At 42.4% G+C, this 15,279-nt stretch overlaps 2 protein-coding genes across 2 annotated transcripts; both read left to right on the top strand.

Annotated features, from left to right (window-relative positions):
- Nucleotides 1-1,118: 1,118 nt before the first annotated feature.
- Nucleotides 1,119-4,480, top strand: LOC136544933 (uncharacterized). Its single transcript, XM_066536990.1, has 2 exons — nucleotides 1,119-1,212; nucleotides 1,958-4,480. The coding sequence occupies exon 2, from the start codon at nucleotides 1,986-1,988 to the stop codon at nucleotides 4,350-4,352; it is 2,367 nt and encodes a 788-aa protein (XP_066393087.1). The 5' UTR covers nucleotides 1,119-1,212; nucleotides 1,958-1,985; the 3' UTR covers nucleotides 4,353-4,480.
- A 5,209-nt stretch (nucleotides 4,481-9,689) lies between these two features.
- LOC136543113 (protein FAR1-RELATED SEQUENCE 4-like) lies at nucleotides 9,690-14,910 on the top strand. Its single transcript, XM_066535664.1, has 10 exons — nucleotides 9,690-10,291; nucleotides 11,064-11,168; nucleotides 11,248-11,310; nucleotides 11,384-11,536; nucleotides 11,616-11,690; nucleotides 11,815-11,874; nucleotides 11,960-12,040; nucleotides 12,133-12,258; nucleotides 12,366-14,748; nucleotides 14,831-14,910. The coding sequence occupies exons 1-10, from the start codon at nucleotides 9,803-9,805 to the stop codon at nucleotides 14,908-14,910; spliced, it is 3,615 nt and encodes a 1,204-aa protein (XP_066391761.1). The 5' UTR covers nucleotides 9,690-9,802.
- Nucleotides 14,911-15,279: the final 369 nt, after the last annotated feature.

Here is a 15,279-nt window from a genome sequence, read left to right as displayed (position 1 = left end):
AATATAAATGGTCGGTTGTGCTATTCCGATGGTTCAAAAGAGTGACCGATAAGTGGTCATCATCCTACCATTTACAAAATAGACCCTTATTTTTTGATGGTAGAAATAGACCCTTATAAGAGAGCACCGAAAGTAGAACCAATGCAATTATAAATGTACTACTTCTTCTTCTGTTCTAATTGTGAGCCATTTTTAGCTTTGTCCTATGTCAAACTTAATTATCTAACATTCACCAAGTTATTAGGAAATATATTCAAATAAATATACTATAAAAAATATATCATGCATGGTGTATCTAATAAATTAAATTTTGCTCCATGTTGTAAATGTTTATGTATTTCTGTGGAGTTAGTTAGAGTTAGAGAAATTTGATTTAGAAAAAAAAGACTAAAACCACTTACAATTTGAAACGAAGAGTAGTAGTTCACCACTCCATGATTTAATTTACAAAAGAAAAATAGTGTACCACCATTGCATGCATGCTTAGCTGGTGTGGTCCTTAGCCAGTTTTATTTGTTGCAAGGCTTCCTTGTACAATACCATCTTATACACCCTTACTATGATGAAGCTGATGACATATACTATATATATGGCTTTGCTTCCCTCTGATTATACTTCTTTTATATATAAATCACCTCGTGCATGCATGCCTTGTGGTGCACACCGATGTGATATTCTTTTTGTCTGATCATGCTTGTGAGTGGTCCTACATGCTAATAATACTGATTACTTTGATCACTTTCTTCTTTTACTTTTGCAGAGAGAGAGAAAAGAATCGAAAGACACTTATTCCATGCGTTGGAGATCGAGTTGCCGAGATCGATGGACCAGCAGGCTACAGCCCTGTTCGTTTGAGCTTGTTTGACTGATAAGGCATGACTGAAAGTACTGTTGGCTGATTTGGTGTGAGAGAAAAGTAATGTTCATTGCCTGAAAAAGTATGACTTATAAACCAAACAAGCCCAACGAACAGGGCACACAGCACTCACAAACCAGCAGTAGTACACACGCACACCATACACTGCAACACCAGCAGGCAAGCATATAGAGGCCGGAATGGCCGTCACATTGCATTGCATGCTCATACTAGCAGGCATACACATGCATATGCATGTGTTGGAGTTTCAGTTTCCTAGCTAGCTTAGTACACATCAATTTATTTGGAGAGGAGGCGCCAAATTCACCGGCAGCCGGCAGGAAAGAAACTGACAGGTACGGTGCGCCACTTCTCTAGCTAGCTCACATGCATGTGCGTGTTTCCTTATTTTATTTACTCTCCATTGACAAATTAAAACAAGTGTTGTTTCGAGTACATTTGTTCATGTCTCGTGGAAACCAAGGATTTTTCGTTTATATAATAAAACGCTAATGAATTGTTCATCATCATAACCTTTTGCGTGTGTTCTTCTAGGTATAAAGTGTGTGCAAACACACAATTGAGTTGAGTATATAAACAAGGTCCTTGATATTTTCTTATAAGAAAATATAACAAAGACATTCATATACATGCACACACACTCATCTATATAAATGTACGGATTTAAACTCGAATGGATAGTTTTCACCATAAGTAATCTAATCAGCTGACCTACACTCAACTTGCTCTTTATTTTTATTCTTTATCATGCATTTAATTTGTTTCAAGACAAACTATTAACCAGTGGTATTAAAAAATTGCATCGTTCTTTGACATGACAAAATCTCAGTCAACTGAGTCGTTCTTGGCGTGACAGAATCTCAGTCAACGAAGTAGAATATTATATAGCAAAAAATAAATTCATAGTTAAAAAAATAATTCACAAAGAATTTATAGTTTTTTCTATCGTTAAACATTGACAAAACTGCATGTTAACTGAACAATAACAAGACATCTGAGATATAGGAGTGAATGAGTAAAGTAGAAACACACTTGCCGCATTGACCAAATGTTGATGAATATGCATGCATGCATGTCCAGCTGGTAGCGGCGGCCGGCGGCAGCGACGATGGGTTTCAACCCTCCGGTGCCGCAGCAGGACAGCGACTGGGAGATCCGTGCAGCGGTGCAGGTGAGCCTGCTCCTCCAGGTGTTCCTCATCTTCGTGGGTCCCATGCGCAAGCGCTCCTCGTCTCCGATACCCCGCTTCACCGTCTGGTCCTGCTACCTCCTCGCCGACTGGGTCGCCGACCTCGCCCTCGGCCTCCTCCTCAACAACATGGGCAACATCGGCGGTGGCGGCGGCAACTCCTCGTCCAGCTTTGGCCTCAAGCGCGGCGGCGGTGGCGGCATCGCTGGCAACAACAACAACGCTAGTAGCGGAAGCAGTAGCCCCATCATCTTCGCGTTCTGGACGCCGTTCCTGCTGCTCCACCTGGGCGGGCCGGACACCATCACCGCCTACTCGCTGGAGGATAACGAGCTGTGGCTCCGCCACCTCATTGGCCTCCTCTTCGAGCTCTTCTCCGCCTGCGTCATCTTCTTCTGCTCCCTTCACGGCAACCCCATGATCCCCGCCACCGTGCTCATGTTCATCGTCGGCATCATCAAGTACGCGGAGCGCACCTACTCCCTCTACTCCGGCAGCGTCGACGGCTTCCGCAACAAGATCCTCGACGACCCGGACCCGGGGCCAAACTACGCGAAGCTCATGACGGAGTTCGACGCCAAGGAGAAGGCCGGCCTGGTCGTCGAGATCGCCATAGCCAATGGTGAGGCCGAGGAGGCACACAAGGAGATGGAGAAGCAAGAGACGATGCGGCTGGTGCAGGACAAGAACAAAAGCGTGGAGGCTCGCGCGTACGAGTTCTTCCTCATCTTCCGGCGGCTCTTCGTCAACGTGATCCTGAGCTTCAAGGAGCGGCGGCTGAGCCAGGCCTTCTTCCTGGAGCGCGATGACATGAAGGGGGGCGAGGCGTTCAAGGTGATCGAGGTGGAGCTCAACTTCATCTACGACATAGTGTACACCAAGGCGCCCGTCGCCTACAGCACGCACGGCTGGGTGCTCCGCGGCATCTGCTCCTGCTGTCTCGTTTCCGCGCTCGTCATCTTCTTCTTCCTCGACAAGCCTGGGCACCAGATCCTGCCCGTCGACGTCGGCATCACGTACGCGCTGCTGCTGGGTGGGCTGGCGCTCGACGTGGCGGCGCTGCTCATGATTTTCTTCTCCAACCGCGCCCAGGTGTACCTGGAGTCGTCCAGGTGGCTCAGGTGGCTGGCGCGGCTGAGGGAGGTCATCAAGCGGTGGCGGGCGCGGCGCTGGTCGGGGAAGACATCGCAGCTGAACCTCATCGAATACTGCCTCGGCAAGCCGGGCAATTACAGTAACAAAGGTGGACGGCGGTGGCTCCACAAGATCGTCGAGAAGATGCACGTCGAGGAGATCGTGGACGACTTCTTCTTCATCCACCGCGTGCCACTACGCGGCAAGAAGCAGCAGGACGACGGCGGCGACAAGCAGGACTCCCCTCCTCTCCTAGATTTCATCTTCAAAGGCCTCAAGCCAGCGGCCGAGATGCTGAAAGCGAAAGGAAAGGGGGACATCATGGAGATGTGCAACTGTCGTGGCAACCGTGTCATCCAGCGCCATGCCACGGAGATCAAGAAGGCCATCGAGAATAACGACGAGGTGATGCACCTTGCCATGGATAAAATCAAGAAGTCCCTCGAGGAGAAGGACGAGGCGAAGCGCCTTAGCATGGACGACATCGACAAGATCAAGGCCGAGGTCGCTACGGAGAAGTTCAGGCTGATCCTGGACAGCGTGGAGCAGAGTGACTTCGACGAATCCCTGCTGCTGTGGCACATCGCCACCGACCTGTGCGGCCTCCAGGACAAGGGAACGGCACCGACGGCGGACGAAGATCGGCTGAGACCCATCGGCGAGACCCTGTCGGAGTACATGCTGTACCTGCTCATCAAGCAGCCGGAGATGCTGGCGGCGACGGCGGGCATCGGCCTGCTCCGCTACCGGGACACGTGCGAGGAGGCGCGCCGGTTCTTCGGATCCATGGAGGCGTGGATCGATGACCACGACGACGCGCGCAAGATGCTGCTGAGCGTGAACACGTCGGAGAAGCCATCAGTGGTGAAGGGCGACCGGAGCAAGTCGGTGCTGTTCGACGCGGTCATTCTGGCCAAGGAGCTCAGGAAGCTGGACGACAGGCTCATGTGGGAGGTTGTCACGGGGGTGTGGGGGGAGATGCTGACGTACGCGGCGGGCAAGTGCCGGGGCAACATGCACGTCCGGCAGCTCAGCCGCGGCGGCGAGCTCATCACGCTCGTCTGGTTCCTCATGGCGCACATGGGGCTCGGCGACATGTACCAGATCCAGGAGGGAGACGCCAAGGCCAAGCTCATCGTCAAAGACCAGTAGTAGGAAGCAGCTCGCTCATCGTCTATGCATGTTCGTCATTCCCTTCCCTTCTCTTCCCATCGTTGCTCATTTTTACCAAGAGTGTGTGTGTGTGTGTGTGTGTTTTGTGAATACCTCATGTACCAAGCGTTGACTATTACCACCACTGATTATTTCGCTGTTTGCCTGTCTGTCGCTAGAGTCACCCATCAGCTAGGACCATAATAAAAGTTTTCTTGTTTTTATATGCATCCTATTATAGTATTATGCTAAACTAGGAAGGTCTCGCACTATTGGACGGCGATCGAGTATACGGAGTATATGTTGTTCAGCTCTTATGCAGTTTATAGCTTGCACCATCTTCCTTCTGTTCACTCTCATGTCCTTCTCTCAAATCGATGCCTTTATCAGTGTTTATTGTGGCCAAAAGTACTTGTTCCACCATAAACAATATTTGCCCTACTACTACAAAGACCAGATAATATACTGCCAGCTACATTATTACAGGTTGTTTTAAAACCACCAGTGATACTCCTAGTTATAAAGGGAAAAGAATATCACCGTCAGATTTCTCAATCAAGCAACAATATAATAATGTTAGTACCACTGCCGAATTCTAACACAAACCGATAGTTATGTAGTTTCTGGAATAAAAAATAAAATGAAATCTAGCTAATCCCAGCCTAAGGTCTGCCCCTCAAACCGGTTAAGTCCGACAGCTCTCAAATCCGTTGCTCACCTCTGTGACACATATTCTCTCTCATTGGTGCTCTCCCCTTCTTCTCTTGATCTTAATGGCACGGGCCGGACGACGTGGTGCCGGTGGCTTGGGGGCATGGTGCTCGGCGATGCGGGTCTGGTGGTGCGAGGCCGACAACCAGTGGTGATAGAGTTGATTATCAGTGCTGATTTTTACCATCGAAGTCCAAAACTGACAGTAATAGAGGGTTTAGAGCTGTCATAGGATTTTTCGTCCAACAAGTAGATCAATGTTTTGTGCGTAGGGAATTAGAGGTGTAGCACATGGTTTAGGAACGCGATAAATTATGTCTAGTAGAGAATGCTTCTCTTGCAAAGTGCACTTGGGTTTATAGGGGCGCTGATGAGTTTGTCGAGGGTTCTAAGCTATGGGTTGCCTAGATGGCGAATGGGATGTGCCTTACCTCCCCTTATATAGTCAAGGGGTAGAGTTTACCGGAGGAATACCAATCAATCTATATCTACAGTTTCCTAGTTTATTACAAGGAATCTAATGGATTTGAGTGGATCATCATGCTTTACTTGGCATTTAAGCTTATTTAGTCTATATCTTGTCTTCCAAGCAGTCGATACACTCTATCCGGCTTGGGCCTCTTTGTTAGCAAGCTTAGTCCACCCCATCCTAGTCGGCCTTACCCTCATGGACAGGGGGATCATCCCCGATCCCACCAGACCCAATGGAGAGGGACTTTTTTCCATTTGCATGGGGGGGGGGGGGGGGGGGGGGGGGGGGGGGGGGGTGCAAGTTAGCCCCATCCCTGATCTCCAACGAAGGAATTCCCCATGGGTAATCAGGGAATGGGTCCGCATTGTCATATCTATCTCTCTCTGTGTTATATGAATGTCCAAACACATGGTTTATATCCAGAAGCAATGATGGTAACTGGATTGGACAGTGAAGAACAGAGTAACCGGTGGTAGGTGGATCCAGCGGCACCAGAACATTGCTGTCGTGCTACCGCTGGGTTGTGGATTCACGCGACGCAGCTATCCCTACTATCATTGCCAGTTCATGGTTTAACACGATAGTGACAGGGGATTTCACCGTTGAGTTAATAGGATGCCCAATCTTTATCCGGACTATTCTAGGCTTATTACCCAGTAGTGAATGAAACAAACATTACTGTTGGGTCATGCACACCCGACAGTGATTGTGGGTTCTGCAAAAGTTTTACCAAGACACGAGTGCGGATTGGAGGCGTGGTGCATGGTTCATTCTTAGGTTTTTCGAAATCTACAGCTAAAGAGATATATCTCAATTCATGTCATAGATAGTCCTGGGGGTATTTCCACCGATGGACAGTACACAGCCACAATGAAATATGCTAGCTGCTTAGCTTGCGCAACAGTTCAAGGATATGCATGCATGCTCGCGTATGCATGGTGTGCGTGGTCGCCACTTTGATGTGTATGCATGCACGGATAGAGTAGATCATGTGATGGATCGAACTTGATGCCTGCTGTCTTCCCCTGAGTAGCCAGCTAGTTTCTATATATTCAGCTTCTTCTTTTGTCTTGTCGATCTGTTACGTACATAATTGTGATGTGTGAAGGACAAATTAGTAGCGAAAGAAGCTTGTTGATGCACTTTAGTACGTGCCGGCCCTTATCCGGAGGCAGAAACAGCTTTATTCCATCGAAAGCTAGGAGTAGGAGGAATACGTGTCGACAACAAGCTAGTTAGCATCACCGATATGATATGAAAAATTGCAATAAAGCATGCAACAAGGTGGTGAATGCACTCACACGTAACGTATGATTCCATTGTCATTATTTCCTGACCACACTTACCTACGAGGCTACGTACGATGGATGGAGGAGATGTGTGTGTGTGTGTGTGTGTGTGTGTGTGTGTGCGCGCGCGCGCGCGCGCGCATGTATGCAGATATATAAGGCTAGCAACTAGCTACAGCACCGGAGATTCCGGCTGGGTAGTTAGCACCGTGTCCGTGTGATCACATGTTGATGCACGTTATTAGTGCCAGACGACAGACCTTTCTCCGATCCGTCTCTTGCAGAGGAAGAAAACGACTAATTCCATGCAAGCTAGAAGTATAGGGAGTGTCGATAACAAGCTAGTTATCTGCATGCGAATTGCAATGCAATGCACTCACGTAACGTATTATTCCTTTCCATTTCCTGCCACACCACACCAACAATGGAGGGATATATAGACACACACACCAGCACCACCAACCAAGCCCATCGTGCATTGCATTTGCATATATATATATGTATATATATGCAGATATGGCTCTGACCGACACACCACCATATATAGCTAGCAGCTCAGCGGATCTGAGGCGCCAAATAAGAAGTTAACAAAGGGGGTCGCAAGAAGCGACTGCTGCGGTGCGTATTTTGTTTAATTTTCTTCTTCGTTTTGCGTCTAAAACATTGATCTACATCTTGTCTTTTCCTTCTCCGATCAACTTGCATTATGCTGATATGTCTAAGTGTAGCTCGATTTTTTTTTTCATTATCCTTGAAAAGGCACCAAGTACAGCCGGAATTTGGAACTTAGGTACCAAATTTGGTACACATTCCGCTTTAAATTGTAAGTCGTCGCTTTGATTTTTTTCTAAGAAAAAAGTCTACTTAATCCCCCACCTTTCATACTTGGTCTACTTCACCCCCCAACTATAAAATCGTCTGTTTTACCCCATGAACTTTCTAAAACCGTCTATTTTACCCCCCGGGCGGTTTTGACAGCGGTTTGCTACAGTAACAGCGGGTTTGAATTTTTTTATTTTCGGTGAATCTTTGAAAAATCACAGTAAATCATAGAAAAATCATAAAATAAAAAATCTAATTTTGTTGGACTCCACATGAGTAGATCTATATAGTGAATATATAATACGGTATGCTTTAGTACAAAAATTTTACTGTAGCCTTAGATTAATTGGAAAATCTAATTTTGTCTGTAATTAATTGGCATAATTCATAGCTGCAGCTTCTATGGTCCAATTGTGGTGAAATTTTTATGGTACGCTAATTATTGCATGCTTGAACTATAGTAAAAATTTCGTACTCATTGGACTATGTATAACTTAGTTATAGATAAATTCTAATTAATTACAGACAAAATTGGATTTTCCAATTAATCTAAAGCTACAAAAAAAATTTGTACTAAAACATACCATATTATATATTCACTGTGTAGATTTACTCATGTGGAGTCCAATAAAATTAGATTTTTCATTTTATGATTTTTCTATGATTTACTATGATTTTTCAAAAATTCACCGAAAATAAAAGAAAGAAAAATTCAAAACCACCGGCACTGTAGCAACCCACCGTTGCGGTAGCAGAACCGCTGTTACTGTAGCAAAACCGCGCTGAAAACCGCCCAGGGGGTAAAATAGACGGTTTTAGAAAGTTCAGGGGGTAAAACAGACGGTTTCATAGTTAGGGGGTGAAGTAGACCAAGTATGAAAGGTGGGGGGTTAAGTAGACTTTTTCCTTTTTTTCTAAGTACATAGGTTTTATTATACACCTAGATATATTAGGTGTCTAGATATATAATAAAACTAAAACGAATTATAATTTGCAATAGAGGGAGTACCTCATTCTCGTGCCACTTGTACTACTTTAATTTGCAATTACCATGCATCACGAAGCACTTACAAAATAAAATCTTTTAGTGCTAAAAATAACACATTTCTACTAGTAACCAATATGGACTGCAATTAAATTTTTTTATTAGGTCACCAAGGGATACATAATTTTCAAGGACTTAAAAATAGGGGGTTTTTCAAAATTTTATGAAATTTAATTTGGAAAAATAAGTGTTTGGGGAGCTCCACTCATATTTTGTTGTGAACAAGAGATGGCCAGGATTATCTTCTTCTCCAGTGTTTCTTGCTCTGCCCCGAAGTGGGTTTGGGTGTTAGGCCGGGTTCAGTCTTGGAGTGGGGGTTTCTTATGTGCTCTAATCCATTTGGATTTCTGCAACCCCAAATAACTTGTCCCACACCCTAGGGTGGAAACACGCAAAGAAGGCATATACATCACTGACTCTAAAAAGAGAAACATTACAAATATAGGATTTTTTTTAGAGAGAACACAAATGTAGGATTAGGGACACATATATCCACCACACGTCTCTGTATAGTTTGCTCAGGCCACAAAGGAACCATACATGTCTCTGATGAGCGGATATCAGAGATGCATCTATTCAGTAACCACCTTGAATATTCCAGAGACGTGCCTCTTTTAGGGCCGCCTTTGCGGTGAGCATCTTCAAGAGTTCCTAATAAATCCTCCTAATCTAGGATTTTTGGTAAGAATAGAAAACACCCATCTCCAAGAGTTCCCAATACCATATCTCAATCTTTTGGCACTTGGAAAAAAAATCACCCAAAGCGTGCAAAGATCCGCGACGCGCGTACGAGTCTCCCAATCTAAAGGTGGAAGGGTGTGAAAAAAGAATAAAGAGTAGGTAAGGATTCCTGATGCAAATGTACAAGAGAGAAAGAATATATAAAAGTGGTTGTGATAATTTAGAAATAGTATAGGATTCCTGATGTAAAATTATCTTCTATATTTAGAAGTGGATAATTATAAATTGTTGGAGCCAATACTTCTTTAGAAGAGTCTGTCTACTGTACACACGTGTGTTTTAACATAAGCCAACACATGGTTGTTGGCTGTATGTAAAACACACAGATTTCAACATAAGAAAAACCATGTGTTTTTGGACTAGTTAGCACATGGTTGTTAGATGCCTAAGAAACACACGAATTGAAACACTGGAAAAAAAAACATGTGTTTTAAGAGAATGCAACACACAAATTCCATCAGGCAAACAAGGCCCACAACTGTTGTTCAGCCCAATAAAGACATGCCAGAGAGGCCCACTAACTAAGAAGACAGAGAGGCCTAGTTCAGCCCAGAGCCCAATAACTAAGAAGACAGAGATGAGTTCAGATCTCTTCGTGGGGAAGCCTCTTCGTGGAGATCAGATCTCTTCGTGGGGGCAAACAGGGGGAAGCCTCTGCCCTCCGTGGAGATCAGATCTCTTCGTGGGGGCAAGCAAAGCACTGCTCTGCGTGGAGATGAGATCAGATCAGAGCAGGGGAAAAGAGAAAACAACCGGCAGATCAAAGATGAAGATCTCCTCTGCGTGGGGGCAAGCAGACCAGAGGAAAAGGGCAACCAACCAACACATTCAAGAGGAACCACTAACCTCAACAGCCAAGGTAAGCACACCGACTTCCTCGTAAATATGTAATCCAAGATTGCTAGTATTTGCTGCAACCAAATTCAGGAATCAGAAATACAGATTCATAAATTAAGGAACTCAGGAAACAAAAATACAGAATACCTAAAAACAAATTGCATATTTCAAATACTGCAACTGGTATTTGCTGCTAATGTAATTATACTGATTAAACAAGCATTTTTGAAGAAAGGTAAAGTGAAGCTTATATGTGTTTTTGTTTTGTTTCTCTAAAGTTATTTAAATTTTCCACTCTTGACCTTTTGATTGAGACTCAGCAGCTACAAATCATAAATAAATTTATATTCTGTATCTGACCCTTGTCTTGAAGGCAAGGTGCTAGCTATAGGTTGACTTACACCTTAGTAACAGAAAACAAGTATGAAAAGCAACATCAACATAGAATGGACAGTGATTACCTCTTAGTGAATAGACAAATACATTTATTTATTCAAGCTTAATGCATGCAGCACTGTAAACAAGAAATAACTTAGTACATAGACAAAAATGTAGCAGAGGGAATTATGGGAGTGTTCATGTATAACTTTTATTGAAAAAAGAAGAGTGCCACTAACCATTTCCGGTAGTAGGCTTTATGCATCGTAGGATCAAGTTCAAAAGCTTCTGCAAGTTTAGTTAGTAATTCCTTTAGTGCTATACATTTATTGTGTTCAAAAACAAATATGCAAGCCAATGATGGTAGCATGAATAACACTACAAACTATGCTTTCTATTTCTGGATGTTTTAACAGAACATGAATCTAGAAAGAAGAACAAGGCTGCAGGAAATGTCAGAGGCACAATATCAGATTCACAATTACGAGGATATGATTCGCCAAGAAGAAAGCAGCAATGATGTAAAATTACTCCTAATTCAAAACAGTTGACACAAACAATAAATAAATGAGAACTAATGGCTTCTTCATTTTCTTGCAGGTTTCAATTGCTTCCCTTATGCAACTAATACAAGCACCAGTTGAGTTTGATCAACTACTTGAGGTAAGAAACACAATTCAATGATGCAATGAAAAGATATGTAAGTACTCACCTGCTTGCTTTTTTTATGAAGCAGAATAATATGTATGTCACAACAAGTAGATGTGATGATTATCCAACATCAGTGAAGTCACAAGAAGCAATTAAGGAAGTGCAGTCAGCTCCTTACCAAATATTTGCAGGCACAAATTGTTCCAGTGACCTTTCAAATACCTACAGATACAAAAAGGTGAGCAAAATCATTGCTCAGAATCAAAAAATGCCAACATAAGAAGGTTGTTTTTCGACTATAATATATTTCAATGCAGGGAGGCTACACTGAACTTATGATGGAACAGATCAGGAACTCTCAGGAAGATAATCAGACTGACTGGAATACGCAGGTAAAATTTTATAATACCAGTACACAAAAATTACAATTCAGACATATGTAAATTACACACATATATGCATGTAATTTCAGCATAACAGTACTTTAATTTCAATGCTTCATTATAAACTGCGCAGCAACATGAAGAGATGCAAGGATCATTAACAAAGATGATACTTGGAAATGACAGGAATGAGGTAAAACTATATTATATATGCTTGTCAGACTAGTTGTGTTATATTATAAATGGTAACCATTCTCATTATCAAACAAATAAAACAGAATATGAGACTTGAAGATCTAGATGGAATCTTTGGACCACAAACTGACTGGTCAATATCAGAGTCAAGGCTGTCATATGAGGTACATACAGACAGCTGAGCCAATTTGATTACATTTATAAGCAATACAAATATGTACTGGCATCAAAGTAAAACTTATCTTTGCAAAAACAGGATGGAGAAATGGCAATCGTCGCTGATGATGATGGAGCAACAACAAGCATAGCTGATGATGATAGATCTGAAATTCAACAATACCATTGGCAAACTGATGTATTCAATAACATGGACATTGATGAGGTACATAAAAATGATCTCTTCAACTATTTCTGTCCACACTGAAAAAAAATATTTGTATTATAAATCGCATTACTCAGAAACTGAGACTGCTGCTAATATATTTACAGGTGCAGCATGAAAATCAAGATGACCAACCAACAATGGGAGAAAATGACTTGAGGATCATAGCAGTAGAACCAACAAGTTCAGATATTACATCAACAGTAACAGATGATAATGAACATGTAAATGGCAGCCAGGAACTGACGGAGGAAGAGATTGAAGAATTCATCAAAAATGAGCAGGTTGCAGCATCTAAAGGCAACAATGCACCAATCAACAGCAAGTACACCCCACAGCTATCGATGGAATTTAAAAGTAGGGATGATGCTCACCATTTCTTCAACTTCTATGCGTTCCTAGCTGGATTTCAAGTTGCCATAACACATACAACAAGAACTCAAAGTAAGAAGAGAAATAATGAGGTAGTCAAAGTGACAATGAGATGCACTCGTCAAGGAAAAGAAAAGGAACCAAAGTGTTTGGAGCAAGAAGAAGTTGAAGTAGACAAGGATGTTGGAAACAAACCGGTAAGAAGAAGGAAAACAAATGTTCAGCAGAAGTCAGATTGTCCTTGTGTTATGATGGTGAAAGAAGAAGGAGTTGTATGGAAGGTTAAAACTCTTGATTTGGAGCATAATCATGAGCTATGCCCTGGAGACAGGGATCAGCTATTTTCTGGTCACAAGTATATGACAGAAATGGAAAAAGGACTTATCAAGACTCTGAACGATAACAATATCCCGACTAGGAAGATGGTTTCTATTCTATCGTATCTTAGAGGGGGGCTTACAGCTATACCGATGAAAAAGAAAGATATCAGCAACTACAGGACAAGGCTGAACAGAGAAGTTAAAGGATCAGATATGACACAAGTACTGGATTATTTCAGAAAGAAACAAACTGAGGATCCGTCTTTCTTTTACAAGTTTGATTTAGATGAGGACAAGAGAGTGAGAAACTTGTTCTGGACAGATTGTTCTTCTATGAAATATTATGCAGATTATGGAGAATGTGTAAGTTTTGACACGACATATATGACCAACCGATACAACTTACCTTTTGCACCATTTGTTGGAATCACCGGACATGGGCAAAGTTGCCTTTTCGGATGTGCTTTCCTGCATGATGAGACAGTGGACACTTTTAAGTGGGTATTTCAAACTTTCCTTGAAGCAATGGGAGGAAAACACCCTCAAACAATCATCACAGACCAAGACATGGCGATGAAATCAGCAATAGAGCAAGTCTTCATAAACACAAAGCACAGAAATTGCTTGTTCCACATAAAGACCAAATGCTACAATAAGAATGTCAAGGTCTTTGCAGCAAACGAAGGACTATATGAAGACTTCGAAGATATAGTGAACAATAGTCTAACGGTGGAAGAATTTGAGCGACTTTGGAAGAGAATGATTGAGGAAAGAAACCTTCAAGGGAATAACTACTTTTCCAAGATGTGGGAAATGAGGAAAAGGTTTATCCCGGTCTACTACAAAAATGACTTTTTCCCTTTCGTACAGACCACATCCAGGAGTGAGGCAACAAATGCGAGGTTCAAAGACAATGTAGGGCCAACCTATAGTATCATCAGCTTTCTGAAAGAGTACAATCGGATTGTTGATACCATAAATCGAGCAGAAAGGCTAGAGGACAGCTATAGTAAGCAGAAAAGGCCAAAGGAATTTATATTCGGCTACAGAATAGAGCAGCAGGCACAACAGCTATACAACAGAAACATATTCAAAAAGTTTCAGCTACAACTGAAGGCAACATCAAGGCTGAACTACAGGGAAACTGAAGATGGAAAAACATTTGAGGTGTGGCAAAAAAGTAACCAGATTCAGGAGGTTCATAGGTTCAGGAGATATACAGTAAACACTGAACTAACACAAGGAGAAGAAGAATTTACCTGCATATGTGCAAAATTCAGCAAAGATGGCATATTCTGCTCTCATATCCTGAAAATAGTCATTGAAAAGGAAATCAGCACAATTCCAGACAAATACTTCTTAGACAGGTGGAGAAAAAAGGATATGAAGGTACATGTTGAAAGACAAGAAGAAGAAACAGTTGAAACAAGCTCATTGTTGAGATTTAACATATTATCCAGGAGATCAACAATACTGAATTCAAAAGGATCAAAAAATGAAAAAGCCATGGAATACCTTATGGCAGAATTCAACAAGATGGAAATCAATTTAGATAGAATGCTATGTGCTCAGCAAACAGGTGAAGCACAAAATAACCAGCAAGGAAATGAAGAAGGACAAACTATAGCAGCACAAGCTGGAGATCCACAGACTGAAATAGATGATCCAGAAAGAATTCAGAGAAAGGGAAGGCCACCTAAACCTGTCAGAATGAAGACACATATAGAAGAAATAAAGAAGAAACTGGTGGCAGCAGAAAAGAAGAAAAAGAAGAAAACAAATGACACAGACAGTGCAGGTATAAAATTTAAGGACATACAAATAGAATTTGAATCCAAATGCAAAAATTCTTATTTATGTGAACTAATAATGTTTTGTAGGCTCCCCGGTCAAGCCAAAAAGAAAGAAGAGGAAGGAAACATCAAATGGTAGCACTGATCCCGAAGCCACACCACACTAAGGACACGGTGATCAAAGACATGCAGCAATTCACGATGATCAGCAGATAGAAGCAAAATTTAAGTAGCCAACATATTTATGTAATTTATGTAATGAGCAGGATGTTACAAACCTTAAATTAAATTATGCCTAGATCTAAAATTACATATGCTAAGAACTACAATTGCAGTGCCCAATATCTGTAATTTATATTATCGGTGATTGCAATTGTGTAACCGAATTTTATATTTGTCTTGTTTTCGTCAGTGGCAGGTAATAATAGTAACAGAGCACTTGAAAAATTCAGTAGTATGTTCCTCCTGCAGGCACCAAACATGTCTGCCAGGACATTTCTTATTTCAGAACAGAGTTTCTTTAGTGTGGGGTTATG

Source organism: Miscanthus floridulus, chromosome 3 (genome assembly GCF_019320115.1).
Source record: "Miscanthus floridulus cultivar M001 chromosome 3, ASM1932011v1, whole genome shotgun sequence".
Lineage (NCBI taxonomy): Eukaryota > Viridiplantae > Streptophyta > Magnoliopsida > Poales > Poaceae > Miscanthus > Miscanthus floridulus.
Note: the sequence above shows the minus strand (reverse complement) of the source record. Positions and strands in the feature narration are given on the sequence as shown.